Source organism: Bos taurus, chromosome 9, assembly GCF_002263795.3.
Source record: "Bos taurus isolate L1 Dominette 01449 registration number 42190680 breed Hereford chromosome 9, ARS-UCD2.0, whole genome shotgun sequence".
NCBI lineage: Eukaryota > Metazoa > Chordata > Mammalia > Artiodactyla > Bovidae > Bos > Bos taurus.
Window position 1 is genome coordinate 42046393 of NC_037336.1, and position 27466 is coordinate 42073858.

Genomic DNA, 27466 nt, shown 5'->3' on the forward strand with positions numbered 1-27466 from the left:
GGAAGAGGCCAGAGAAAAGAGAAGAGGTATGGTGTGGAGAGGGGGTGAGACCCCCCCCCCCAATTTTGGTCCCAGGGAAAAAGAGGCCAGTTGGTCCAGTTTTGTGGGTTTGGAGAAGGGAATGTATTAGTCAGCACAAAGGGGAGGCCACCATCGGGCACCCCTGGAGGAGACAAACCAGGCCCCCACCCTGGCAGAAGGGAGTGTGAGAGCTCCCAGGGGCTCTCAGGAAATGTCAGTGCTAAAAAACAAACTAACATATATATTAACCATTCATGGAAGGCAGGGGCAGGGCTGCAGAGCAGATCAGAGGATCTGGCATGGCATCGCATAGTCAGTCAAGCCTGCCTGAGAAGCCCCGTGGTTGGTCCCCATCTGTAAGCCAAACAAATTCTTGCCCTCCTGCAGTTGGTTGTCCGGGAAGTACCGAGGGTTCTCCTTGGATTTCTTGGTAAACCAGTTAGGATCCCCAGAGAAGAGCCCATCGTCCCATGCTACCACTAGCCTGCCCAGATTCATCAGTGTCCGCTGCACACAGGCCATATTCTTTCCTTCCCAGAGGTCCACAGTCTGGGAGATGTCATTGGTGTTGATGCCGTAGCGCTCGGCTGCTTGCAGGAACTGGGAGATCTGCCCCATCTGCTTGAAGGCTGTGGTGGAGGCCTGGATCTTCTTCACTGGGGCCTGCCCCTCGGGGTACAGTCCATTAATGAGCTCACACAGCACCGTGCCATCCTTGAGCCAGTTCTGGAAGTTCGTGCACCCAGGCTGAGGCCGGCTCACATGCTTGCGGCACTGGGTGGTGATCCACTGGATCAGGATTTGCTCCAGGTCTGCATCGTATTGTTTATCAATCTTCTGCTGTACCTCCTGGCTCAGGCCATACGCAGGTCCCCTGTTGGCCATTCTGAAGGGTGGCAGCAGTGGTTGGAGGGGAGGTTCACGTGGGTTGGAGAGTTGCGCACTGGAGGCGGGGGCTGCAGCTCGAGTCTGAATTTATTTTCTTTTTAATATTTATTTTTGGCTGTGCTGGATCTTAGTTGTGGTGCACTGGCTCTTTGTTGTGGCATGTGAGCTTCTCTCTAGTTGTAGCACTTGGGCTCAGTAGTTGTGGGACGTGGACTTACTTACCCTGTGGCATTTGAGATCTTAGTTCCTCGACCAGGGGTTGAACCCACATCCCCTGCATTGGAAAGTGGATTTTTGACCACTGGATCACCAGGTAAGTCCCTTGGGTTTATTTCAAATCTATGGTTATTAATCTTTTGGATCACAGACCCCTATTCAAAAAAAACTATGATGAAAGTTGTAACATTCTACTCGGAAAGATATACACACATGGTAGGATTCACAAATGCCCTGAACCCACTGATACCCGACAAATTAAGAAACTATCTTTTCATTTTTATTAATTTTTTGAGTAAGAATATTTACATGGAACAAAAAGTTTAAAGTAATAAACTTTACAATGAATAGCCTGTTCTAGCCTCTTCCCAAAATATTCAATTCAATTCCTATTCTATCAAAGTGACCACATTTTATGTATTCTTCTGGAGACAGTCTCTGTATATGAATACAGGAGCATTAAAAATTCTTTTTTCTGACATTTTTTTTCCATTTATATTGGCAATTATTCCACATTGGGTACCTAAGGTTTCAAATGCACAGAATTTTATTGCATTGCTGTACCCTAATTTTTTTACAATGTATTTTTAGATTTTGAAACAATTTCAAGCTTACAAAAATGTTGGAAGCACAGTACAAATCATTTCTTTCCAGAACCAACTGAAAGTAAGTTGCTGAATCAAAATGACATTGAGATATCACCTCACACCAGTCAGAATGGCTATCATAAAAAAAATCTACAAATGACAAATACTGGAGAGGGTGTAGAGAAAAGAGAATTCTCCTACACTGTTGGTGGGAATTTAAATTGGCACAGCCATTATGAAAAACAGTCTGGAAGTTCCTTATAAAAACTGAAAACAGAGCTACTATATGATCCAGCAATCTCACTCCTGGGCATATATCTGGAAAAGATGAAAAACTAATTTGAAAAGGTATACTCATCCCAGTGTTCACAGCAGCACTAATTACAATAGTGACTACTTACAACAGCCAAAGACATGGAAGCAACCTAAGTGTCCATTGACAGATGAATGGCTAAAGAAGATGTATACAATGGAATTCTACTCAGCCATAAAAAGAATGAAATATTGCCATCTGCAGCAATATGGATAGACCTAGAGAACATCATACTATGTGAAGTAAGTCAGAGAGAAGAAGACAAATATTATATGATATCACTTATATGTGAAATCTAAAAAATAATACAAATGAATGTATATACAAAGCATAAACAGATTCACAGGCATAGAAAACAAACTTATGGTTACCAATGCATAGAAAACAAACTTATGGTTACCAATGGGGAAAGGGAGGGGGGAGAGGGATAAATTAGAAGTATGGGATTAACAGATACACACTACTTTATATAAAATAGGTAAGCAACAAGGATTTACTATATAACACAGGAACAATATTTAATAGTTTATAATAACCTATAATGGAAAATAATCTGAAAATATAAATATATGACTGAATCACTTTGTTGTATATTTGAAACTAACACAGTATTTAAAATCAGCTATAACCTCAAAAAAAAAGTAAGTTGCTGACTTGATGTTCTATCACCCCTGAATGCTTTTCTGTGTATTTTATACAAACAAAAACATTTTCTTGCATAATCACAACTATCAAAATCAGGAAATTAACATTGTACATTACTACCATCTAATTTTCAGATCGCATTCAAATTTCACTAGTTGTCCAGACAATGTCTTTTATGTCAGGTGCAATTCCTCAATCTTTTCTTGACTCATAACACTAGAGATTACAGGCTAGATATTTTGCAGAATGGACCGTAACTTGATTCATATGATATTTTCTCACGATTAGAATAAGTTTATGCATCTTTGGTAGGAGTATAATAGAACTGGTGCTATGTTCTGCTAACTGCATTCTATCAGGTGGCATTACAGTTTCTATTTGTTCCATTATGATGATGTTCATGTTGATCATTTGATTAATGTGGAAACTGACAGACTTCTCCACTGTAAAGTTACTCATATTTTCCCATTTATAATTAATATGTGTTAAGCAGGTGATTTTGAAAATATGTAAATACTTTAATCCCCATGAAACATTCACCTTATTCATTTATTTAAATATATCACTATAGGCTCATGGTTTCCTGTTTTATTCAATGGTTTACGACCCATTAACCATCATTATTTTGATCCTCAAATTGTCCCAGATATGGCCAGTGGGAAGCCTAAACTGGTTTCCATGTGTTCTTTTTTAAAAAAGTATTTATTTATTTGGTTGTGTTGGGTATTAGTTGTGGCACGTGGGGTTTTTGCTTTCGTACATGGATTCTCTCTAGTTGTAGCATGCAGGCTTGGTTGCCCTATGGCATGTGGGATCTTAGTTCCCTGACCAGGGATGGAACCCATGTCTCCTATATTGTAAGTCAGATCCTTAGCCACTGGACCACGAGGGGAGTCCTCTGTGTGTTCTTGACATGTTCCCATCATTCTTCCAGCACTTCCTTACTTTCTAGTACAAAAAGATGATCCAGGCTAAACTTACGCTCTTCCTGCCCCAGTGGTAGAATCAGCTATTTCTGTAAGAATTCTTGATTCCTTTTTGTAGAGAATGACATTTAGAAGCCACAATCTATTTCTATATCTCTATGAATTGCAACCACTGATATTGCTAATTCTATTCCAACACTGGAGAAGGAAATGGCAACCCATTCTAGTATTCTTGCTCGGAGAATCCCATGGGCCGTGGAGCCTCATGTGGAGTCCATGGGGTTGCAAAGAGTCAGACACGACTAAGCTACTGACCCATTCCAACAGTACAGAGTTCATTCTCCCTTCCTATTTGTTTTCTCCCTTTTCCTGTTTGTAACTCCCTTCTTGGACAATAAGAAACCAGACTCCCATTATCCTTAATATATTTACCTATTTGATCAATCCTTCTGAGGGTAAGCAAAATCCCAGTCACTGCTGTACCTTCCCTTACATGGAAGCCTTTCTTACCCAACTCAGGATCCAATACCCTGCATCAGGATTCCCCCACCCTCACCATGTCTTCCTCTTCTTACCTGTGCTCCAATATCCCTCTCTGGATTTCTGACATCCCCACCAGACAAACCATTGATGTCTACTTTACTCTACTTGATCTAATGGCTTTAGGATGACATTGTTCCAGGAACGGAAGTTTGAGATTGAATGGTTTGTCCAGGATTTTCCAGGGGTTTGCGTTGAATGCAGGTTTGTGCTGCATTCCCAGGAACCCCCTCAGCGCTAAGGAAGCCTGGACATTAGCCACCCCAGGAAAATAAGCTGTCCTAATGTTCTCAAAGGTCATCATATAACTTTTAGGTCTTTCTATATATTAGAATTACCACTCAAGAGCTCTTTAGGAATCCTTGTGAATAAATTATTAAACCTCCATGGAAAGAAATATAGCACAATCAACAACATTGTAAATGCACATACTCTCTGGCCCAGCAAGTCTACTGCTAGAAATTTATCTTAAATGTATATCAACCTTGTATAGATATGATTACCTGCAATATTGTTTTTATTAGTAAAAGGATAAATTAAAGGGGCATTAAAAAAATTATAGACCCTTTCCCATTAGGAACACAGAACAATAATCAGATTGGCTAAAAAGTTTAACAACTCTCAGAAACAGAAAATAACACCATAAAATGAAGGAGCTCCGCAATTCTCAAGGCAAAAACAAAAGCAGGATGACACAAAACAGCCAGGAAATAATTTTTCTACCACATTTATTAGATACTTGTCAGAAAACCGTTTCCTAAGTCATTAGCTAAATTCTTTACGCAGCCCAGTAGTGGTATCCGGACACTTTTCAGAGTGTCCCCAAAGATTGCCTCGGGCTTGCCAGAAACTGGAGAGGAACTTGAGCGGTTTGGTCAGGATTTTCCAACTTTTTGTACTGGATACAGGTTTGTGCTGCACCCCAGGGACCCCTTCAGTCGCAAGGAAACATGGACAGTAGCCATCCCAGGACCAGGCTACATAGTGAGAAAACGTAGACGGGCGCTGTCCAACATGGCACCGCTCGCCAGACAGGGCTATTCACATTCAAATTCAGTACGGTTAAAAATTCAGTTCCCGGGTCGCGGTCGCTACAGTACGAGTGCTCAACAGTCACAAGCAGGCTAGTGGCTACCGTATTAGCGCAGATGTAGAATCTTTCCATCACCTCGGGAAGTCTATCGGACAGAGCTGACACAGTTTAGAGTTAAAAACAAGAACAAGTTTGTAAGCCACTAGGCTCCACAATCAAAAACAACCAAGAGACGTTATTACTCTTTCCAAATATCTTGAGGGGAAAAATTATACTAAGAAACACCCAATTAAAAGAAACCTGCAAAGGCACCTGCCAGCAGGCTCCGTCAGCAACTCACTCGTTAATTCCCACGGCGGAGGCCGTCCGTCTTTCTGTGGTACATAATTCCTCAGACTTGTAGAACTCAGCAAACTCCCAAGGCGGTGGGCAACTGAGGGCAAGACTCCTAAAATTTAACTGTTCAAAGCGGCCGACGCCTGTATTCACAGCGCGGGCGAGCCTCGGCTCGGTGTTCCACAGCTGGACGCCGCCCGGGTCTCGCGCGACCCTCAGTCAGGCGCTTGTCACCGGCTGGGAGCGCGACGCCGCCCGTGTGTGCGCGCTCCCGCACGCGCGCCAGCCTGCGGCGCGAGCGGCTCTCGGCGGCCAATGGGGCGGGGAGCCGCGCGCCGGGGGCGGGGCCGTGACGCGCGCACCTCGTGACCGTGGTAGCGGCCTGCGCCTGAGGAAGCCGGAAGCGGCTGCTATCCGCAGCCCCGACTGGAAGTGATCAGGAGGCAGTTTGCGCCTTGGGGGTTGTGGAACCCCGCGATGGACCCGAACCGGACCATCGAGCGGCGGAGGTCATCATTGCTGCTGCTGCGGCTGCTGTTGGTGGTGCTGCTGTGGTCGGGACTGGCTCTGGGCACCTTCTCCGTGGGCAGCAGCCCCCACAGGGTCCTCCACGACCTCCTGTCGGAGGAGCAGTTGCTGGAGGTGGAAGACTTGTCCCTGGCTCTGCTGCAGGGCGGAAGGATGGGGCCACTGTCACTCCCCCCAGATTTGCCGGATCTGGATCCAGAGTGCCGGGAGCTGCTGCTGGACTTCGCCAACAGCAGTGCTGAGCTGACCGGGTGTCTAGTGCGCGGCGCCCGACCGGTGCGCCTCTGTCAGACCTGCTACCCACTCTTCCAACAGGTCGCCAACAAGATGGACAACATCAGCCGAGCCGTGGGGGTGGGTAGAAGAGCACATCCGGGACCTCTGGTGTGGATTGTTGGGAAGTGAGGAGGATGTAATGATAGTTAACTCGGGGTGGGGCGGGGGTGGGGAGGGGCTCCTCAGTTTCCCCATCTGTGAGAAAACGAGGTTGGATTGGGGCAGTGGAGTTAGGGGCATCAGAAAAGTGGGTGGTGGTATAGGGAGGGCTTGAGGTTTGGATTTTTGCCTCCATGGCTGCTGTTGGGCCTCTTTCGGTACATACTTGCAGATAGGTATAACTAGTTTTCTTGGGGCTTCTGCACCCCAACCCTGCCTTTTCTTCCTTTCCTTCACCCCTTTGCCCCAACTCTGCCACAGCTTCTTCCTTTCCCCACTTGCAGTTCCCAGGAAGGACTCTTTCCTGAAACCCCAGGTGAAGTGGAGAAACTGCAGTGTGGTGGTGATGAGAAACTTGAACTTTGTAGCCAAACCGTTTCAGATTCACCACTTTCTAGAAGTTTGACCTCAGATTAATTATCTTGGAGTCTTAGTTTCCTCCTCTGTAAAATGGAGGAAAACTGCTGCCAGAGGTGACTGTTAAAATAATAAAAAAAGAGATAATGTATGAAAGGCCATTTTAGTCATTAATACAGTCTGGAGACATTTGGCTAGGACACCATTTCTTCTCTCTTATTAGAGGTGTACTCTGAGCAGGTTATATTCTCTGGGCCTGTTTTCTCATGTGTAAGATGGAGATAAAACGAACTCTTAGAAAACAGGCACAGGGACTTCCCTGGTGGTCCAGTGGCTAAGCCTTAAAGCTTCCAATGCAGAGGTCCCAAGTTTGATCACTGCTTAGGAAATAGGATCCCACATGCTGCAATTAAAAGATCCTGCATGCTACAACTAAGACCCGGCACAGCCTAGTAAGGAAATAAATATTTTATAAAAGAAAAAAAAACTGGCACATAGCAATAGTTTTCAGTAAATGGGAACTAAAATTTTACAAAATAGTAAAGCTGCTCTCATGTCTTGGTACTCAGAGCTCTTCTGGTCATGTGGTACACGCTATGAGGCACTTAATTAAAAGAAAGACACAGAGACATGTCCCTGTTCCTAAGTACCTTATAGGGCTTGGCTTAGGAAAGGATTAGTGTCAAGGCTGGTGGGAGTCATGAGGTATGGGCTGGATATCCCTTTTAAAGGAACAACATGAGGAATGACATTGGGATTATGGAATGGAAAGTTCCTCTTGTACTGAGAAAAAAAGTCTCATGAAAATGTGATTGGAATTATTTCATAAATCATGGTTGATTTGACAGAATTTAGACGTATTTAGACATTGCATCCCCTACTTTGTCAGCCTGATATTACTTGACATAAGTATGCATTTTTATATAAATAGGGAATTTATTTGCATTAAATAAATTCTGTGCTCAATCTTTCTGTAAAGAGTAAGTTTTCAAGGAAGTTTAGGCTTACATGCAATATTTTCGTGCATCCTTCTATTGGGTATGCTGCTGCTAAGTCGCTTCAGTCGTGTCCGACTCTGTGTAACCCCATGGACGGCAGCCCACCAGGCTCCCCTGTCCCTGGGATTCTCCAGGCAAGAACACTGCAGTGGGTTGCCATTTCGTTCTCCAATGCATGAAAGTGAAAAGTGAAAGTGAAGTTGCTCAGTCGTGTCTGACTCTTAGCGACCCCATGGACTATAGCCTACCAGGCTCTTCCATCCAAGGGATTTTCCAGGCAAGAGTACTGGAGTGGGGTGCCATTGCCTTCTCTATAGCCAGGGATATATATGTGTGTGTGTGTATACCCCATTATTTTAAAGCACCCAAGACTTGTCCCTTGCTGTCATACTATAGCAGGTATGTACGGCATCATAACTGATTTAAGCAGTAAGTGAGTTAGTTGTTCTGTGGTCAGAATGACTGAATTGTGTTGCACTGCTTGGCTCTTGAGGCAGCAAATACTTTTCTCATTTGTGTAGTTTCTGTGGAATTAAGATGAAGTTAAAAAATTACCCCAAACTCTGGTGGTACAGTGCTATGGGCTTCTGTGGGCCAATTAAGGGCCAATTTGTGTATGGATTTCCACATGAGTTCCCCACTGCCCATGGCAATGTAAGGGTGGCATGAACTGTGTCCTCTGCTTTGTGTCTCACATTCTACCAGTGACCTGCATACCTGGCTTGCCTCACTGTTGTGTGAAAGGATCAGAGGAGAGATAACAAGAGGCAGAAAGACCCTTTCCCCAATTTATATTTCCTCTCCCAACTCATCCACCCCTTTCCTCAGTAGAGCTGGATGCCATAGCTCAAAAGCATGATTTCTGAACTTCTGGGGGTATTTCATGGGTTTAATAGGCTTTTTCAGATAGGTGTGGGAATTGAGCCATTATGTGTAGTAATGAACATATGGAAAAATATGTATGAATTTCTTAGGAGTGAATTTAAATTATCAGTTGTCCTTTGTGTGTGTGCAGCAGGGAGTTGTTTCTGGAGAGTAATGTATTTTCTTTGACTCAAGTCTTTGATTTAAATCAGTTTAATTAGCAAGTACATGCTATTCTTAAATATTGAACAGGTAAAAGGGTACTGAAGGAAAAGGAGGGGATAGTCCAGGCTTCAAACTTAAAATTATCAGTGTAGTTAGGGAAATAAAATTAATCTATATTGAGAAAAATTTAAAAAGGAAAAAAAATCCATGTGAATGTTACAAATTGTACAATAGGATTTTAGAACAAAAGAGTGAAGATGCTGAATTAAAGGAGGGAAGAGAGCAAGAAGGGGGGTGCTTATTAGAGAAAACCTACAAGCAGAATTTTATCAAGACATTCTTTCTCAACTCTTTAGTGTGAATCCATGTCCATGGATTGACTGAGAGAGGAGGAGAGTGTAAAGAGAAAAAGAATCAATGGTAGAAATTAGCATGCTATTTCTGTGGTGCAGCAAACTGATTGATTTATCTGTAATAGTTATCTGAAAAGAATTCTATTTTCTAGTCACTTTCTCTTGGAATTAATGGGTCAAGGACTCCATATAGTTTTATTATCTCAAGATAAAGAATACAGTGATTTGTGAAACCTGAATAATGGAATTAATGGATTCCTTCTTACTTGAATCATACTTTCTTCTTTTAGTTTAAACTGATAGGAATATAGTTTCATTGAGCTGTTCACCATCATCAGAGTGGTTGCCAAGATGCTTTGCCTCTCCTCCCCCTATTCTGAATTGCTAATCTCTATCTTATTCTACTTGGTTCATTTAAAATTTATATAGGCAGATAGATAGACATATGTTTGTGTGCTAAGTCACTTCAGTTGTATCCGACTCTTTGCGACCCTATAGACTATAGTCTGTCAGGCTCCTCTGTCCATGGGGTTCTCCAGGCAAGAATACTGGAGTGGGTTGTCATTTCCTCTTCAAGGGAATCTACTTGACCCAGGGATCAAACCCACATCTCCTGTGTCAACTGCATTGGCAGGCAGGTTCTTTACCACTAGTGCCACCTGGGAAGCCCAGATAGACATATAGATATGTGTATATATTTATGAAGGTACTAGTAATTGAGGATATGTATCTGGAAGTGTTCAACATAATTTTAGTGTAGATTTACAAATTCTTAGGAATAGAAGGAGGAGATTGGAACACAACATGACATAATATGTCTGTCTTTCATTAGAGATTAGAATGCACTGTTTCTTTGTGGTTTAGTTGCTAAGTCATGTCTGACTGTTGGGACCCCATAGACTGTGGCCCACCAGGCTCCTCTGTCCATGGGATTTCCCAGGGAAGATTACTGGAGTGGGTTGCCATTTCCTTCTCCAGCACTGGTTCTTATTCATTCAGAAAAATTCTTCAATACTTATGATGTGCAGGGTAGTTGTACTTACTAGGGATGTATCTGTGAATGAGAAGAGCTTATAGTCTGATAGAGGAAACAGACATTAAACATCATTATAATTATTTAGTTCAGGTGTGATGTAAGTGTTGCAGAGAAAAAAATCCCAAATGCCACCAAAGCATGTAACAAGAGTGCTGATCAGGACTCAGGCTGGGAATAGATAGAAGTGGTGAATAGTTAAAGACACCTAAAATTTGAGAGGGTGGGAGAATGGGGAGAATATATACATTGTAAAGAAGTAGCAGGTGTGAAGACTCCGAGAGTCTGGTGTGTTTAAGGACTAGAAAGAACTCAAAGCACTGTGAGCCAGGAGGAGACTAGTTATTTGAGTCTGAGAAAGTGGGCAGGTGCCATGTCATGAGTCCCATGCAGTGAAAGTGGCTGGATTTAATCCAGAAGGATGATCTGTCTATTTCATAGAGTTTTTACAAGGATTTAATGAGCTATACATTTAGGGCATTTAGAACCACTAGGTATTCAAAAGTACATCATCATCATTGGGGTTATTCATCATTTCCCTTCCATTCTCATGGTTGCCACCATCTTCTCATCCTGGATACTCCCTGAATACCACATAGTCATTCCTTCTTTCACCCCTTGATCATTTTATTTACTCCATTTAAAACCTTTTCCCCTTTCTTCCCTTTTCCCTGGGCTTCCCAGGTGCCACTAGTGGTAAAGAACCCGCCTGCCAGTGCAGGAACATAAGAGATGCGGGTTCGATTCCTGGGTTGGGAAGATCCCCAGGGAAGGGCATGGCAACCCACTCCAGTATTCTTGCCTGGAGAGTCCCACAGACAGAGTAGCCTGGTGAGCTACAGTCCATGGGTCGCACAGAGTCGGACACGGCAAGCGACTTAGCACACATGCGTCATGTGGGATGTTAGTTCCCCAACCGGGATTGAATCTGGGTTTGAGTGTGGAGCCCTAACCACTATATTGCCCCTTTCTTAGTATTGGGCTTAGTTCAAATCCTGCTTCCTCCATGAACTCTCCTCATTTCTCCCAACTACATTGATGTCTTCCTCAACTGAACTATTCCACACACTGACCACTCATACAGGTTATTCTGTATTGACTTTTAAAATAGCCAATCATCCACTTACATCCAGTTCCTTCTTAAGTAACAGGTTACACTTAGCCAGCTACACCCACCTAGAGCACTTTTGTTGGCAACAGGTAGCTAGGTGAAATAGCAAATATCAGTTACTTACTGGGTGCCAGCCAGTGTGCTAAGTGATTCATCTATGCTATTTCATTTAATGACTCAATGATTATGAAACTGGGCCTCACAGAGTTTACCTCAGCTTTCCGAGATTGCCAGCTAGTAATTCAGGTTTGTCTGACTCTTTAGGCCACATTCCATTTTAATCTGATGGGTAAATTATCACAAAATATTGTTTCATTTTCTTTCCTGAAATTTTCTTCTATAGCTGATATTGCTCTGAAAGCAATTCCAGGAAAGGGGCTTTTAACATATTTTATTCGAGGTTGCATCTTTTAATGAGTTAACAAAACTAAGCCACAGAATGGGTAATCATCCCAAAATGATCTTCAGAGAGATTTTAAAGCAAGATTTCTGCTCTTAAGCCCAACTTCCCTCTTTTCTAACCCCACATGGCTGATCAGTTCTTTTCTAGAGCTAGCACACTCTCTCATTTATTGCTCATCACACTAATTCCTTATCTGTATGTCTCTGGGGAGGTTCTTGAAGGCCCAGTGTTGATGGCATGCCTTGTCACTCTTTGTACCCTCAATACACCAGGATTCTCTTTTTAAGAAAATATTTTATTTATTTATTTGGCTATATTGTGTCTTCGTTGCAGCATGTAAGATCTTTTGTTGCAGTAAATGGAATCTCTAGTTGTATCTTGTAGGCTCCAGAGCATACAGGCTTCAGTAGCAGCCCACAGGCATGTAGGGTCTAGTTCCCCGATTAAGGATTGAACTGCATTGCAAAGCAGATTCTTAACCTCTGCACCATCAGGGAAAACTTACCCCAAAATTCCAGGATACTTATAATGCCTGGTAAATAATAGAAGTTAAATAACTTTGAAAGGGTGAAGGGTCAGCAAGACTTAACTTTGCTTGTGGCAAAAAGGAAAGGAAATAGATAAGGATCCAGTAATTCAGGAACTTGAATTTATCATTTACATAGTGTAAATCCATTCTTGTGGATTTTAAGATTTTGAGCCAAAACTGTCCAGAAGATGAAACAATGTTTTGTCATCATTTACCCACCAGATTTTTAAAAATACATAAATAATATATGTTCATTGTAGAAAAGTTTGGACAGTGTAAAAGAGGCAAAAAAGAAAATGAAAACCCTTCTATTTCCATTATTTAGAGATAGCTACTGATACATTTTGGTGAACAGCTTTCCAGAATATTTTCCTGTTCATAAGAAGTATATTAATATTATATGTGGGCCTAAGTATTTGAAATGGTACCATAGAAGCAAATACTTATTTAAGAAGCAAAGATTTTCTTCCTTTGTAAGTGAACCTGGTGCCAATAAATGTTAGCTGCTATTGTTTTATTACAGTTATTATTAATGATGTCATTATTTGATTATAACAAAATATTAAATGCTTATAATGCATATGTGCTCCATTGCTCAGTTGTGTCAGACTCTTTGTGACTCCATGGACTATAGCCTGCCAGGCTCCTCTGTCCATGGAATTTTCCAAGCAAGAATACTGGAGTGGGTTGCCATTTCCTCCTCCAGGATATCTTCCTGACCCAGGGATCAAACCTGCGTCTCCTGCTTTGACAGGGAGATTCTTTACCACTGAGCCACCTGGGAAGCCCCCAAAAGCTTATAATAAATATGAATTATTTTTATAAGGTTTTTTGGGCCTCAGGTTGTTGTTTGGGAAGTCTAAGAATACTCAGATTGTATTTTTTTCTTTTGTTTGGTTACAGAATTCTTCAGAGAGTCATAGTTGTGCCAGAAGCCTTTTAATGGCAGATAGAATGCAAATAGTTGTGATTCTGTCTGAGTTTTTTAATTCCACATGGCAGAAGGCAAATTGTGCAAGTAAGTAACTCTTTCACTTTCATTTTTGAAGTTGTATTTCAATAGTATAGATGTCAGATTTTACTTTAGTGAATTTTGAACTCTGAAAATTTTAAATACTCTTTATTACTAAATTTAAATGAATTTTGATTAGCATCATGGTTTATTAGTGAGAACATCTTGGGCAAATACTGAAAGCCAGCAAAGAGTAGCAGTTAACAGTGAGCTTTGCAATCAGATCTGAATCTTGTTCTAAGCTCTGTGACTTATTCTATCTTAACCTACTACTGTCAGACCTTGGGCATATAATTTTGCCTCTTGGAGCTTCAGTTTCCTCACCTGTAAATTCATGGTAATATTGGAACCTACTTTACCTGATAGTTTTGAAGATTAAATGAAATAAATTGCGTACAGCTCTTAGCTCAGTACCGGGCATATAGTTACTGTTCACGGAATGTTAACTGCTTAATAATTATGATGTTTATAATAATCTGTCAAATGGTGGTAGGGGGAGGTGGTAACATCAGTTCCAGCAGGTTTGTGGGCTTGTATGTATTTGTATAATGAAATGAGATTTATTTTCAGGCATTCTTTGGAAAAATTAAAGTTATTATTTCAATTCATAAGTGTTTTTAAAACCAACTATGTATTAGGAAATTCTTGTTTTCCATATCTTATAATTTAGTGAAGAAGAAAGTTAGAGTTACAGTATAACCTAAGGTGACAATAAATGCTACGAAAACATCATAGAGTTCTTGGGAAAATCGAAAAAAATCAGATTGACAAGAATTTGAAGTGACTTCCAGGAGGAGGTACCTTTTGATCCTACACCTTTATGACTGGACATGATTTCAGTAAGTAGAGACAAGAGGAAGGACACTGCAGATAGAGAGGCATCCTGAACAAAGGCACAGAGATATAAAACAGTAATAGACATTACAGGATGCTGGAAGCACAGTGGGAGGTGAACTTGGAAAGGGAAAGTAGGACTTTGACCTATATAGTAGTTTATCACTTATGCCAACATTTTTCATACTGCTTAGAGCATCAGCATAGTACTATGAAGTGGTTATATACTGTAGTATCTTGGGAACTTACAATACACATGGAATATTAAAGTCAGTGAGGACTATAGGTTAAAATTTTTCAAATATCACTTAACCTAGCACTTTCTGAATGTTTTTAAACTGTAAAAATCCTTTTTTTTCCTGTGGAACCCCAATGGAAGGGAGAGACCAGTGAGGAAATTTTTACAATGGTTTAGGCAAGAGGCAAAGAAAATGTGAAGTAGGGCATGGGCTGTAAAAATAAAAAGGACAGAATGAATTAAAAATCTGTGTACCTGTAAGTCATTAAGGAGTTTAACTTTTCTAAGGACTTTGTCTTTTTGTTTATTCATATGACGATGGAAAAAAGACTCCCTGCTAAGTTTCTTTCCTTTGTAGTATACCATGGATATTGGATATTAACTCTTTTCATTTTGTTTCTATTAATTCAGAGGCTTGGCTGACAGCTAACTTTTTTTTTTTTAAGGCAAAATCTTTCCTTTTTGGAGTAAAACTTTTTAGTATAAATATGATTGAACAGTTTGTTTAACATAAACAGAAGAGCTGTTTTTAAGTATTATTAAGCCCTTCACAAAAATCCATTGATAGATGAAGTGAGTGAAGTGAAAGTCTCTCAGTCATGTCCAGCTCTTTGCAACCCCATGGACTATATTGTCCATGGAATTCTCTAGGCCAGAATACTGGAATGGGTAGGCTTTTAATTCTTCAGGGAATCTTCCCAACCCAGGGATCAAATCCAGGTCTCCTGCATTGCAGGTAGATTCTTTACCAGCTGAGCCACAAGGGAAGCTCAAGAACACTGGAGTGGGTAGCCTATCCCTTCTCCAACAGATCTTCCTGACACAGGAATCAAATTGGGGTCTCCTGCATTGCAGGTAGATTCTTTACCAACTGAACTGAAAAATATGTTAATTGCAAATCATTTAAAATCAGTTCATTAGAATAAATGGGGTATATGTTGGGGTTCACTTCTTTTGACTGATGTTGTTGTTCAGTTGCTAAGTCATCTCTGACTCTTTGTGACCCTATGAACTGCAGCATGCCGGACTTCCCTGTTCTTTACCATTTCCTGGAGTTTGCTCAACTCATGTTCATTGAGTCAGTGATGCCATCCAACCATCTCATCCTCTGTCACCCTCTTCTCCTCTTGCCCTCAATCTTTCCCAGCATCAAGGTCTTTTCCAATGAGTTGGCTCTTTGTGTCAGGTGGCCAAAGTATTGGAACTTCAGCATCAGTCCTTCCAATGAATATTCAGAGTTGATTTCCTTTAAGATTAACTGGTTTGATCTCCTTGCTGTCCAAGACACTCACAAGAGTCTTCTCCAGCACCACAGTTCAAAAGTATCAATTTTTTGGCACTCAGCCTTCTTTCTGGTCCAGCTCTCACATTTGTACATGAGTACTAGAAAAACCAATGCTTTGACTATACGGACCTTTGTCGGCAGTGATGTCTCTGCTTTTTAATAATGCTGTCTAGGTTTGTCATAGCTCTCGTTCCAAGGAGCAAGTGTCTTTTAATCTCATAGCTGCAGCCACTGTCCGTAATGATTTTGGAGCCCAGGAAAATAAAATCTGTTACTGTTTCCACTTTTTCCCTATCTATTTGTTATGAAGTGATAGGACTGGATGCCATGATCTTAGTTTTTTGAATGTTGAGTTTTAAGCCAACTTTTTCACTCTTTTCTTTCACCTTCATCAAGAGACTCTTTAGTTCCTTTTCACTTTCTGCAATTAAAGTGGTATCATCTGCATATCTAAGATTGCTAATATTTCTCCCAGACATCTTGATTCCAGCTTGTGAGTCATCCCAGCGTTTTGCATGATGTACTCTGCATACAAGTTAAATAAGCAGTGTAACAATATACAGCCTTGATGCACTCCTTTCCCAATTTTGAAGCCATCCATTGTTCCATGTCCAGTTCTAACTGTTGCTTCTTGTCCTGCATACAGGCTTCTCAGGAGACAGGTAAGGTGGTCTAATATTCCCATTTCTTTAAGAATTTGACCTGATGTTACTTTATATATGTGAGAGGTAAAGCATCTTTTCTTTAAAAGGTATTTTGTAATGAATTTACCAATTGAAAGAAGCTTTCTTCTCTAGTTATTTTCTAAAAAAGGAAAAAAACATTTTGCTGCATACTTACTCAGTATGGCAGGTATAAAACTCTTTAGAATAAATTCTTAGGGTGCTTTGTTTGCCTTTGTTTTTCTATGAGGCGTCCTATCTTGAAAATATTCCTTGATTGGACTTCTGAAGAAAAAATGAAATGTTTACTCCCTAATTAAAATTAATTTGCCCAAAATGTATGGCCAAGCAGGGTGCAGAGAAGTATGACATCTTTTGGAGAATTATATAGCTAGGTGGGCAGAAAAGAAAGAAAGACTTAATTTTCATTCTACTTACATTTGTATCCTTTGGATTATATACCATGTGCATTTAATACCTAGTCAAAAATACATAAAATTTAAAAAAACTTGACAAATGGTCCAAATCTGCTGTGATTATTTGTATGTTAGATGTAATTAGAAAGATTGGCTATTTTCTTTTCCCAGATTATGCATCCATAAAAATTGTCTTCCATTCATTGTTTCACATTTTAAAATTTATCACAGTTTATATTCTGTATTTTATATGGAAATAAAATAGTTTTATAAATTTGTACTCCTCAGCAGTTCTCCCTTGGGCATTCATTCTAAAATAATTATCTTACCTAGAAATGAATAATCTATACCAAATTACCTGGAAACACTTCTAATTATGTTCTCTGAAATCTGCTCAATAAAGATATTATGAACATTTTCTGAAAATTTTAAAGAATTGTTCAAAAAACTTTGAATTTTCACCAAAATTTAACAAGACATTGTTACTTGAGCAACATAGTGTTTTCTTACAAAGTAGTGAGAAAAGAAATTTGAAGAAAGGGAAAAATGAGCTAAAGAAGGTGAGTAATAAGTCAGCAGTTAAATAATATTTCTCAATTTCATAACACTTGGCTCATTTGAACTTCACAATAAGCCCTGTGAAGTAGAATGAAGGCTCAGAAAGTGTAAAGGAATTACAGATCAAGAGTGTGGAACTAAAATCAAAAGGCTTTAAGAAAAGACTGTATTCATGAGTTAAGGCCTAATTTTGTTTTTTAAGTTCTATTTGATAAATTAATTGCACAGTCTCCATTTTAAGAAATATAGATACATTTTAGCCCTACAAAGTTTAATGTTTATGCTATGTACATGTTTGATATTATAGAAAACCTAGTCTTTTACTAAAAATAGAAATGTAAAATATTCTTTTTTTTCTATCATGCTACATAAAATTAAAAGTAGATAATGTGAAAAAAATGTCTTTAGTAAAGCCGCACATTTTCTAATGTTAATCCTCAGCAATGATCAGGAATCTGGCATCGGGTTCTGAGACAATCACATCTTTAGCAAGCAGATCTATTAAACCACTGATTTCGTGAGATCCTCACTCTATTTTCTTTATAAATGATGCTCTAGGCTTCTCTGTGTTTGTGTGTGTGTGTGCATGTGTATGTGTGTGCGCGCGCACACGCGCATACTAAGTCACTCAGTCATATCTGACTCTTTGTGACCCCATGGACTATAGCCCACCAGGCTCCTCTCTCTGTCCATGGGATTCTCCAGGCAAGAATACCGGATCAGGGTGCCATTCCCTTCTCCAGGCGATCTTGTGGACTTAGGGATCAAATCTGTGTTTCTTGTGTCTCCTGTATTGGCAGGCAGATTCTTACCACTAGTGCCACCTGGGAAGCCCCAGGCTTCGGTTTACCTTGTACTTAGCAATCTGTTTGTTATCTATTCAGTCATTGTTTGTTTTAAATATTTGGCCTTTATGCTATGCTATGCTAAGTCACTTCAGCCATGTCCGACTCTGTGTGACCCCATAGACGGCAGCCTACCAGGCTCCCCTGTCCCTGGGATTCTCCAGGCAAGAACACTGGAGGGGGTTGCCATTTCCTTCTCCAATGCATGAAAGTGAAAAGTGAAAGTGAAGTTGCTCAGTCGTGTCTAACTCTTAGCGACCCCATGGACTGCAGCCCACCAGGCTCCTCCGTCCATGGGATTTTCCAGGCAAGAGTACTGGAGTGGGGTGCCATTGCCTTCTCCGATTTGGCCTTTAGAAACAGGTAAAAGAATGAATACAAAGAATATTTACTCTTTTAATAAAATGGAAGAAAGCAATCATGTCACACTATAATTTTAAATGAATTTGTGTCTGATCAGACAGAAGTTTGCCTAGGATGTTGTCATTTTGTACTGTAGGAGACCAAATGTGCTATCCCAAAATATGCCTCTTTGGCGTGAGGGTTATTTCAAGCTCATTATTTTGAGAAACAGTAGACACTGTTTCTCAGGAGAAGCTCTGAAAACAGAGTAGAAATAACCATTTTGTTTAGAAATTTATATTTATAAAGGAAATCTCTGTTTATAAGAGTGTCTCCGTCTCTACACCAGGAAGAAAACGATGACTTTAAATCACAAGAAAATCTTGTAAATGGAGAAAGCAGGGACATAAACCTGCATAGCCTTGTACTTGCTTATGTTACTTTTCCTAGTCACTTCACCACTGACCTCCTCTACACCCATCTTTCTTTGTTTTTACCTGAACATTATATTCAAGCCTAAATTCTAAACTACCTCTTTGAGTTACTCAATTTCCTTTTGTATCTTCCATGTATATGTGACATATACAAGTTAACAAACTTCTGTTTGTTTTTCTCCTACTGATCTGACTTTTGTCACAGGGGTCCCAGCTGAGAACTTAGAAGGGTAGAGGGGAAATTACTTTTCCTCCCCTATAGTATATACATAAAAACTGCAATATAAATATTCAAAAATATAGATTATTTGCCTTTTTATTTAAACACAAAACACTGGTCAGTTTTCTCAGAGTTTGTATAAAATTGTTAAATACAAGCCATGATCCCTTTTATCTCAGTTAACTTTATGTGGTGATCTAGTTATTAAATTTACAAATATAGAGCTGATAAGGGATGCCAGCAATAGAGACCTTTCAGTTCAGTTCAGTTCAGTTACTCAGTCGTGTCCAACTCTTTGCGACCCCGTGAATCGCAGCACACCAGGCCTCCCTGTCCATCACCAGCTCCTGGAGTTCACTCAGACTCACGTCCATCGAGTCAGTGATGCCATCTAGCCATCTCATCCTCTGTCGTCCCCTTCTCCTCCTGCCCCCAATCCCTCCCAGCATCAGAGTCTTTTCCAATGAGTCAACTCTTCGCATGAGGTGGCCAAAGTACTGGAGTTTCAGCTTTAGCATCATTCCTTCCAAAGAAATCCCAGGGCTGATCTCCTTCAGAATGGACTGGTTGGATCTCCTTGCAGTCCAAGGGACTCTCAAGAGTCTTCTCCAACACCACAGTTCAAAAGCATCAACCTTTAGTGGTAACTAATCTGGAGTCTATTCCATCTGGCATCTAAAAGATAAAATGGGAAGGAAAAAAATTACAAAGGAAGAACAAAACTTACTGATGTGTTTTTCGAACTTGCTTTTAACTGAAACTTAAACCAATATGTGATCCATTTTGTAGGCATGTATCTTCTGATATAAAATGACTATTCCTTTTTCATCTTCTATGCTAAGAAAATGTAAAACTATAATTACATAGTTTAAAACCTTTTAAAGTTAATTTAAGGGGATGTTAGGGTTTTTAAAAATAACTATTAAAAATATAAACATTTAAAAGTGTAAAAGCTAAAATATTGTTTAAAAAATCACCTTTCCTTCTATTAGACCTAGCTGTGGGTTAGTACCTAGTCTTTGCCATTATTACTTGATGAAAGGACGGCTAGAAACTCAATAAAAGAGAGTGCCATTCTAAAACAACATTGTTAATCTACCATTGTTGTTGTTGTTCAGTCATTAAGTCATGTCCGTCTCTTTGCGACCCCATGAACCCCAAAGCAGCATGCTTTGCTTCCCTGGCCTTCACTGTCTCCCAGAGTTTGCTCAAACTCATGTCTGTTGAGTCAGTGACGCTATCTAACCATCTCTATTCTCCAATATAAAATAAAAAAATTTTTAAAAGAGTGCCATGCATTACCACTACCGTCTATTTTATATTTAGAATTTCTGTGTCTTTGAATGATATTGGTCTTTGTTAGAAATGAGTTTTGGGAAATTAAAATTCAAAAGAAATGTTAATACAACTCTTCCAATTCACATTACAAATAACATGAAAATTAATTTTTGTAGAGAGTGACTGCTAAGAGGTAAAGAAAATATATCAAGGATTTCTCTTCACAATTTTAAAGCTGTGTATTGTTGACATAAGGATAGCCTGGTTATTGAGATCCTTCTTAGTTATCTTATGCATATGACAGTTGGATAATTAGTAGAGTGACCAGATTTGATGGGACCATAACTTGCTTTAAGGTAGTGTTTTGGTACTTTGTTTTTTATTTTTTTCTTTTTCAACTTTTTTGAGATGTAATTGACATGTAACATTGTTTACATTTAAGTTGTACAATGTGTTGATTTGATACAATTATATACAGAATGATTACCACCATAGTGTTGGATAACAAACATCTCCATCATGTCACACGATTACCATTGTGTGTGTGTGTGTGTGTGTGTGTGTGATAAGAACACTTAAAATTTATTCTCTTAGCAGCTTTCAAGTATACAATACAGTATTGCTAACTAAATCACCATTCTGTACATTAGATCCCCAGAACTTGTCTCATCGTACAACTGGAGGTTTGCGCCCTTTGACCAACCACCCCCTTTACCCCCACCCACCACCCTTTGATAATCACCATTCCACTGTTTCTATGCTATCAGCTTATGCAAGAATACTGGAGTGGGATGCCACTTCCTTCTCCAGGGGATCTTCTCAACCCAGGATCAAACCCCAGTCTCTGCACTGCAGGGGTCTCCCACATTGCAGACAGATTCTTTACTGCTGAGGCACCTTCAACTCTGAGCTACCAGGGAAGCCCATAGTTGACTATATATGCAGGAATTTATTTCTGGACTCGCCATTCTGTTCAATTGGTCACCTTTCCCCTGATAGGAGAAAATCTTCCCTAGTTGATGAAACTCCTGGAGAAGAGATTTATGACAATTGAGTTTCTTTTGGAAGCTCTGTCTTTAGGCAGGTAAGGGGGAATTCATAGAAAGCTTATCACTACATTGGCTGTTTTCCAGGTGCCTGCAGCTCAAAATAATCCTTATGGCAGATAAGCCTATGTTAGAAAGGCATATTCTGCCACTCTTCACTTTTTGTCTTGATTCTTTAAAAACCAATAATAAAACTTAATAGTTAACCAGGGTTCCATGCCTGGTCCAGGAAGATGCCACATGCCTCGGAGCAACTAAGCCTGAGCACCGCAACTCCTGAAGCCTGCGTGCCCTAGAGGCCATGCTCCAAAATGAAGACTGAGCAGAGCCAAAAATAAATAAATTAATCTTAAAAAAAATAGTGAACAAGAAAGTCAATTAATTGGAACCCATCTTTCCCATATTTTAGCCAAATGGTAGCATACTAAGCATTAGACACACATTTATATCTTATAACTTTAGATATCCTATGTTCATACTTACTAAGCTTAATTATGTTGTTTAGGTAAAAAGTTGCCATACTTTAATGCTATATTTTCTGAAGCTTACCCTATTTTTCAGAAATTGGTGATTGTCCCTGTTTTTCTCTATAAAACTAGTTATGAAAAACAGCAGAGATTCTTATACAAACTCCTAACAGATGTCAAATTCTTTTATCTAAAGATGGATACATAATTCCTGTTATGATATTTAGTAGGTTTCTATGTAAGGTCTTAACTTGAACCCTTAACACCTTTAAGAATGCCTCTTGAGCTGATGCCTGAGCCCTTACTGAGCTAGAAACTGTGCTAATCTGTCCTTGATGAGGCTTCATTGGTTATCTGAGATGAGGAAAATTCATAATGACCACTTCACTTATAGTGCTTATAGGAAGCTTTATTATTACTAATATTTCTTATTAATTTCTAAACTATATAGCTTCTCACTGCTTGTAACCATATGTTCCCAATTCTTACAAAAGGATAAAAGGAATTTCACTGGAGTTCCTTTGTTTTAGATCAGAAAGTCAGAGCTCTTTAATAATGAAGACATTTTTAATCTCATTATGTAAGTAAACTCCTTTGTGCTTTATAATATCACTAATGATCACTGAAAGATTTTTGATAGTGCTGCATTAATGCAGTACTTAATAAGATGACCGGTCTATATTAGCTTTTAGTTTAATTTTCAAATTATTTCAAATGAAAAGGAATGGCTGTTAGTAAAATAAGAGGAATTAAGTTCTTTGTTGTTCAGAGAAGCTTCTTTTTTTTAAATTATTTTTTCTTTTGTTTTTATTTTTCATTATTCTATAAATTACCTTTTTATAAAGAAATTACTTCAGTTACATATTTTGTATAGAAGAAATTACCATTGCTCTCTCTTTTATACGGCAATACAGGGGTATACACCCACCCCCTGTGCCATGACATGGCTCATTATATACAGATGTATAATTGTTGTAGGTGAAATTTTATTCCCTCTACCTCCCTACAAAATGTCAACTACAAAACCTGTAAACCACTTCAATCTTTTTTTTTTTTTTTTTTACGAACGAGGCAATTTATTAACCCAGCATCATTTGTTCTAATGCTTCTTGTTGGCAGCTGCCACCTGTCCAGCGATTCTGTCCAGATCTCTCTGTCCCTGAGGCGTCAGTTTGCGGCCCCCATCTTGGTCCTTTTCCACCATTTTCAGCCCCTCCAGGGCTTGGAGGACCCGCCGGGCCACGCTCTTGGAGCCTCTGCTGAAGTGGCTGGGCATGACGCCGTTCCTCTGGCGCCCCCCATAGATCTTGGTCATGGAGCCAACCCCAGCGCCACCCCGGAGGTACAGGTGCCGTGCCGTGGAAGCAGCTGGTGTGTAGAACCAGTTCTCATCATAGAGAGCAAGTTCTTTATGCTTGGCCAGCTTGACGGTGTCCACCCATTCAAGGACTTTCAGCTTCCCGGACTTTTTGAGGAAGGCTGCCAGAGCTCTGACGAACTCCTGCTGGTTGACATCTTTTACAGTAACTCCAGGCATCGTTCGGCCTCCGCGCTGCCAGCCAGGGGAAAGGCCACTTCAATCTTATTAGCCCATATACTAATATTATGCACGTTTGTAACTGTTTTTATTTATATATACTCTACCTCATGTGTAAAAAGATTCAAGGCTACTTTGTGATGATGTTAAACCAAGATTAAGAGAGGCTTATGTTGTTATTTTTTTTAAAGAATTTAGTGTATAAACTTTTTGAAAGCCAATAGAATAACATTTTTAAATAGTAAAGAAAAAATGGTATAATTGAGATAAACTTAATTAAGAACCTGACAAGTATATTTTATATTTTAATAACTTACTAACTTGATGTATGATCCTCAGTATATCATCTTATTTCTCTGGCTGTTTCCTAATTTGTGAAGTGATCCTCAGATTTTCAAATGATAAGGTGAACGATCAGAACAGGACTTACATGTTTGAGAAGATAAAGCTGCAGAGAATGTAGAGTGCATCAGCAGGGCCCCAGGTACAGACCAGGTCCTACACTATTGGCCTATGTGAGCAGGTGAATGGAGCGGGATTCCAACTCAGCTTCTGGAGGCAGAAGCACTCTTGTAAACTACCCAAAGGCAATGTCTTTTTCCAGCTTGCATAAAGGAGTCTTAATGTACTAGTTGCCCTGTTCACCAGTTTTAGGCTTCGTCTCAGTTGCCAGCACTGAGCAGTTGATAGCAACTACCTGAATCCCTGCATGGTGTAAAATCTATGGGGAAATCTATGGGTGGTGGATGGAGGAGTGGAGGTGTGTATTTATTAATTACCCGTATTAAACTTTAATTTTTTAGAGGGTAGATGTGAATATTTTGTGTTTGTGGTATTTGAAAATGCAGGCTTAGGAATCAGACTGAGTAACAATTCCTGGTTTTTACTTATCGGTCGTGACCTTGGCAACTTCCTTAATTCCTGTCAGCCTCTGTTCCTTATTTAAAAAGTGTTCCTTATATTAAAAAGTTCTTGCCTCATGGCTTCCCTGGTGGCTCAATGATAAAGAATCCACCTGAAATGCAGGAGACTGCCTGCAACGATGTGAGTTTGATCCCTGGCTTGGGAACATTCCCTGAAAAAGGAAATGGCAACCCACTGCGGTATTCTCGCCTGAGAAATCCCATGGACAGAGGAGCCTGGCAGGCTATAGTCTATGGAGTTGAAAGAGTTGGACATGACTTGGCAACCAAACCACCACCACCACCTTTCCTTATAAGATTGTTGTAAGAATTGAGTGAATGTGTTTAAAGTACAGGCATGGCACTTGGAACATAGCAACTACTCAGTTAATGTTAGCTTTCATTGTAGTGATTGTTGTTTGTAATAGTGAATACATTGTATAGTGTGTCTTATCCTAATGTTTGCTCAAGGGGAGGGAAAAAAATTTTTTTTCCTTCACCCATTTTAGGTTCTTTGATTGGAACTCTTTAATTAGACTGGCCAAAGATGGAGTAACAAGAAAAAGCAAGCAGAAGCTTATTAACATGTGCATTGCACATGCACATGTGGGAGCACCCAATGATGAGGAACTCAAAGAAATGGTTAGAATTTGGGTTTATATAACATCTTAGGCTAATCAGAGGAAAGGGATTTTGGCCTTCTGGATGTAGGAGGCAAGTTATGGGGAAGTGACCAGTAAAGTATGGTAAACAGGATTGCTTAGTAAGATTTGTTATGTAGATTTAAGTTAGAGCCCTCTCCATTGGGAAGAGTTAGTTGTTATGAGTTCTTCTTTCTCTGGAGAGGAAGACATCTTTACAAATGGAAATTTCTTTTACAAGTGTAAATTTTATTTACAAAATAAAAACTTGAACCCTGTTTTTAGTTTTTCCTGAATCTATTGGTTCTGAAAGTCCTTTAGCTCAGAATAATCCATATCCCAAAAAGGCATATTTTGAGTTGGCATATTCTGGTACTCTTCACTACTTATTCAATCTGTCTCTTATCCATTGATTTCTTTTTGTTTGCATTACCTCTTTTCTCCTGGATAGTTGCAACAGCCTTCTATCTGCTCCCAGTTGAAAGATAGTAATAGATGGCCCTGAGTGGGTATAATGTACAGCTGTCAGTTGAACTGAAGAGGAACAAGAGTATGGTTGAGTACTAGAGAATAGAAAATATTTTAATATCTCTTGTGGAATAATTGGCAGGGCATCTACAAGGATTGTTTTGTGAATCTGACATTAGTTTGAATTGAGTCCCCTCATTATAACTTCAGAATTTTCTGTAGTAGCGTTCTATAACTACAGTTGGGAATAGAGAAAAGTTGTGTGCGTGCTCAGTCACTCAGTTGTGTCTGACTCTTTGTGACCCCATGGACTGTAGCCCACTGGCTCCTCTGTCCATGGAATTTTCCAGGGAAGAATACTGTGGTGGGTTGTCATTTCCTACTCTGGGGGATCTTCCCAACCCAGGCTTCTGTATTGGCAGGCAGATTCTTTACCACTGCGCCACCTGGGAAGATAATGAAGGCTTAAAATATTAATATTTGTGATTACGTGGAATGTAAAGAGGACAAGGATTCTAGGAGCGTGAGATTGAAATGGCTGACCGTGAGTTTTAGGATGTGATGTCAGGCACTTGAACCTAGATCCCAGAGAGTAATCTGAGGGAGTACAGGGAGAGGATAAGGAATAAGAGCACAAACTGAGGATAAGGAATAGGTTCATCCAAGGAGGGGCAATAGATAGATACATTGTGCTATGTTCATGCATATAAAATAATTCAAAGGATTTAATTTGAGCTAATACTAAGTGAGAGTAGCAAGTTGCAGAGGAATATCACTTATGTGAGATTTTTAGAAAGATATGAAACAATTGTATGTATTTCCAGATGTTACTTGTAAGTCCCTGTATGAGTATTTTATGCAAAATTATCACCAGCTTGTTTCTCTGGTCTCCCAACTCACAATAGACTAGAAAGAGCAGATTTTTTAAAATTACCCTCTTTGATGCAATAACTGACCTACTATTCGAGATGGAAGAGACCCAGAACTACTAAATTTAACACAGAAAAGGATCAAAAAGCATATACATTTAGCTGAAATCAATGCAGATAAATGGTCTTACGCCTGAAATACTCCTTTTAAGGCAGCGTTTGATAACTGATATTCATGATTAAGACTTTGCACTGTCAAAAAATCAGTTTCAATTTTATTTGATATATTGTTTTTACAAAGAGAGGAGAGTATGTGATTAAGATTTTCATGAAAATGGTTATGATGTTACCAAAATATTTCGGAAACTGAAAGGGGTTAAGTTTCATGTATTTGGAAAATTCTCTTAACGTGTGAAGAAACTTCATGCTTATTTGAACAGAGGTTTACAATAGTGCAAAACGGAAGGTAACAGCTTAAAAGATAAATGACTATATAATTACTGCTTGAGTTATATCAATATGCTTTTTTGGTTTCTTGACAGATTGTTTAACGAACAAAAGTGAAGAATTATCAAATAGCACAGTATACTTCCTCAACCAATTTAATCACACCTTGACCTGCTTTGAGAATAACCTTCAGGTATTTTTATATATGATACTTGAAATTAAAATGCTGTTTTGTCCAAATGAGTAATAAATAATTCCGGTTTTTATAGCACTACTTGTTGATATTCATATACACATAGAGTGTAGAGGTAGACCTGGATTTCTACTAAATCTATTACTAGCTCTTGGGCAAATCAACAAAACTTCAGTTTTTTAATTTGTAAGGTGGGAATAGTAAGATCTACCCTGACTACCTACCTTCCACTATTTTGTAGTCAGGATCCAATGAGTTAATGAGTATGAACATATTAACTGAAGCATGTGATTGTTTAATTGAAACACAATGTTGTTCTGTCTGACAGTAATTTACTTTGACTTTGTTTATGCAATAATGTATTTTGCAGTTCAGTATGATTGTCTATAAGAAGCTTATTCTCTGCCTCAGTGTTTGCTTAAATATATTTTACCTACTTTAAAAGACTCTGTTTAGTAACGTAACTTTGAGTTTTGAATTATAATATAAAA

At 39.5% G+C, this 27466-nt stretch overlaps 1 protein-coding gene and 2 pseudogenes across 1 annotated transcript in view; 1 reads left to right on the forward strand and 2 right to left on the reverse strand.

Moving 5' to 3' along the window:
• Positions 307–906, reverse strand: LOC505856 (transgelin 2 pseudogene; annotated as a pseudogene).
• The window catches only part of OSTM1 (osteoclastogenesis associated transmembrane protein 1), a 42903-nt gene continuing 21315 nt past the window's right edge, over positions 5879–27466 (forward strand). Inside the window, 3 exon segments of the mRNA NM_001075776.1 lie at positions 5879–6387; positions 13185–13299; positions 26878–26975. Coding sequence (NP_001069244.1) covers positions 5983–6387; positions 13185–13299; positions 26878–26975 — 618 coding nt within the window. The 5' untranslated portion in view covers positions 5879–5982.
• On the reverse strand, positions 22963–23455 carry LOC524507 (40S ribosomal protein S19 pseudogene; annotated as a pseudogene).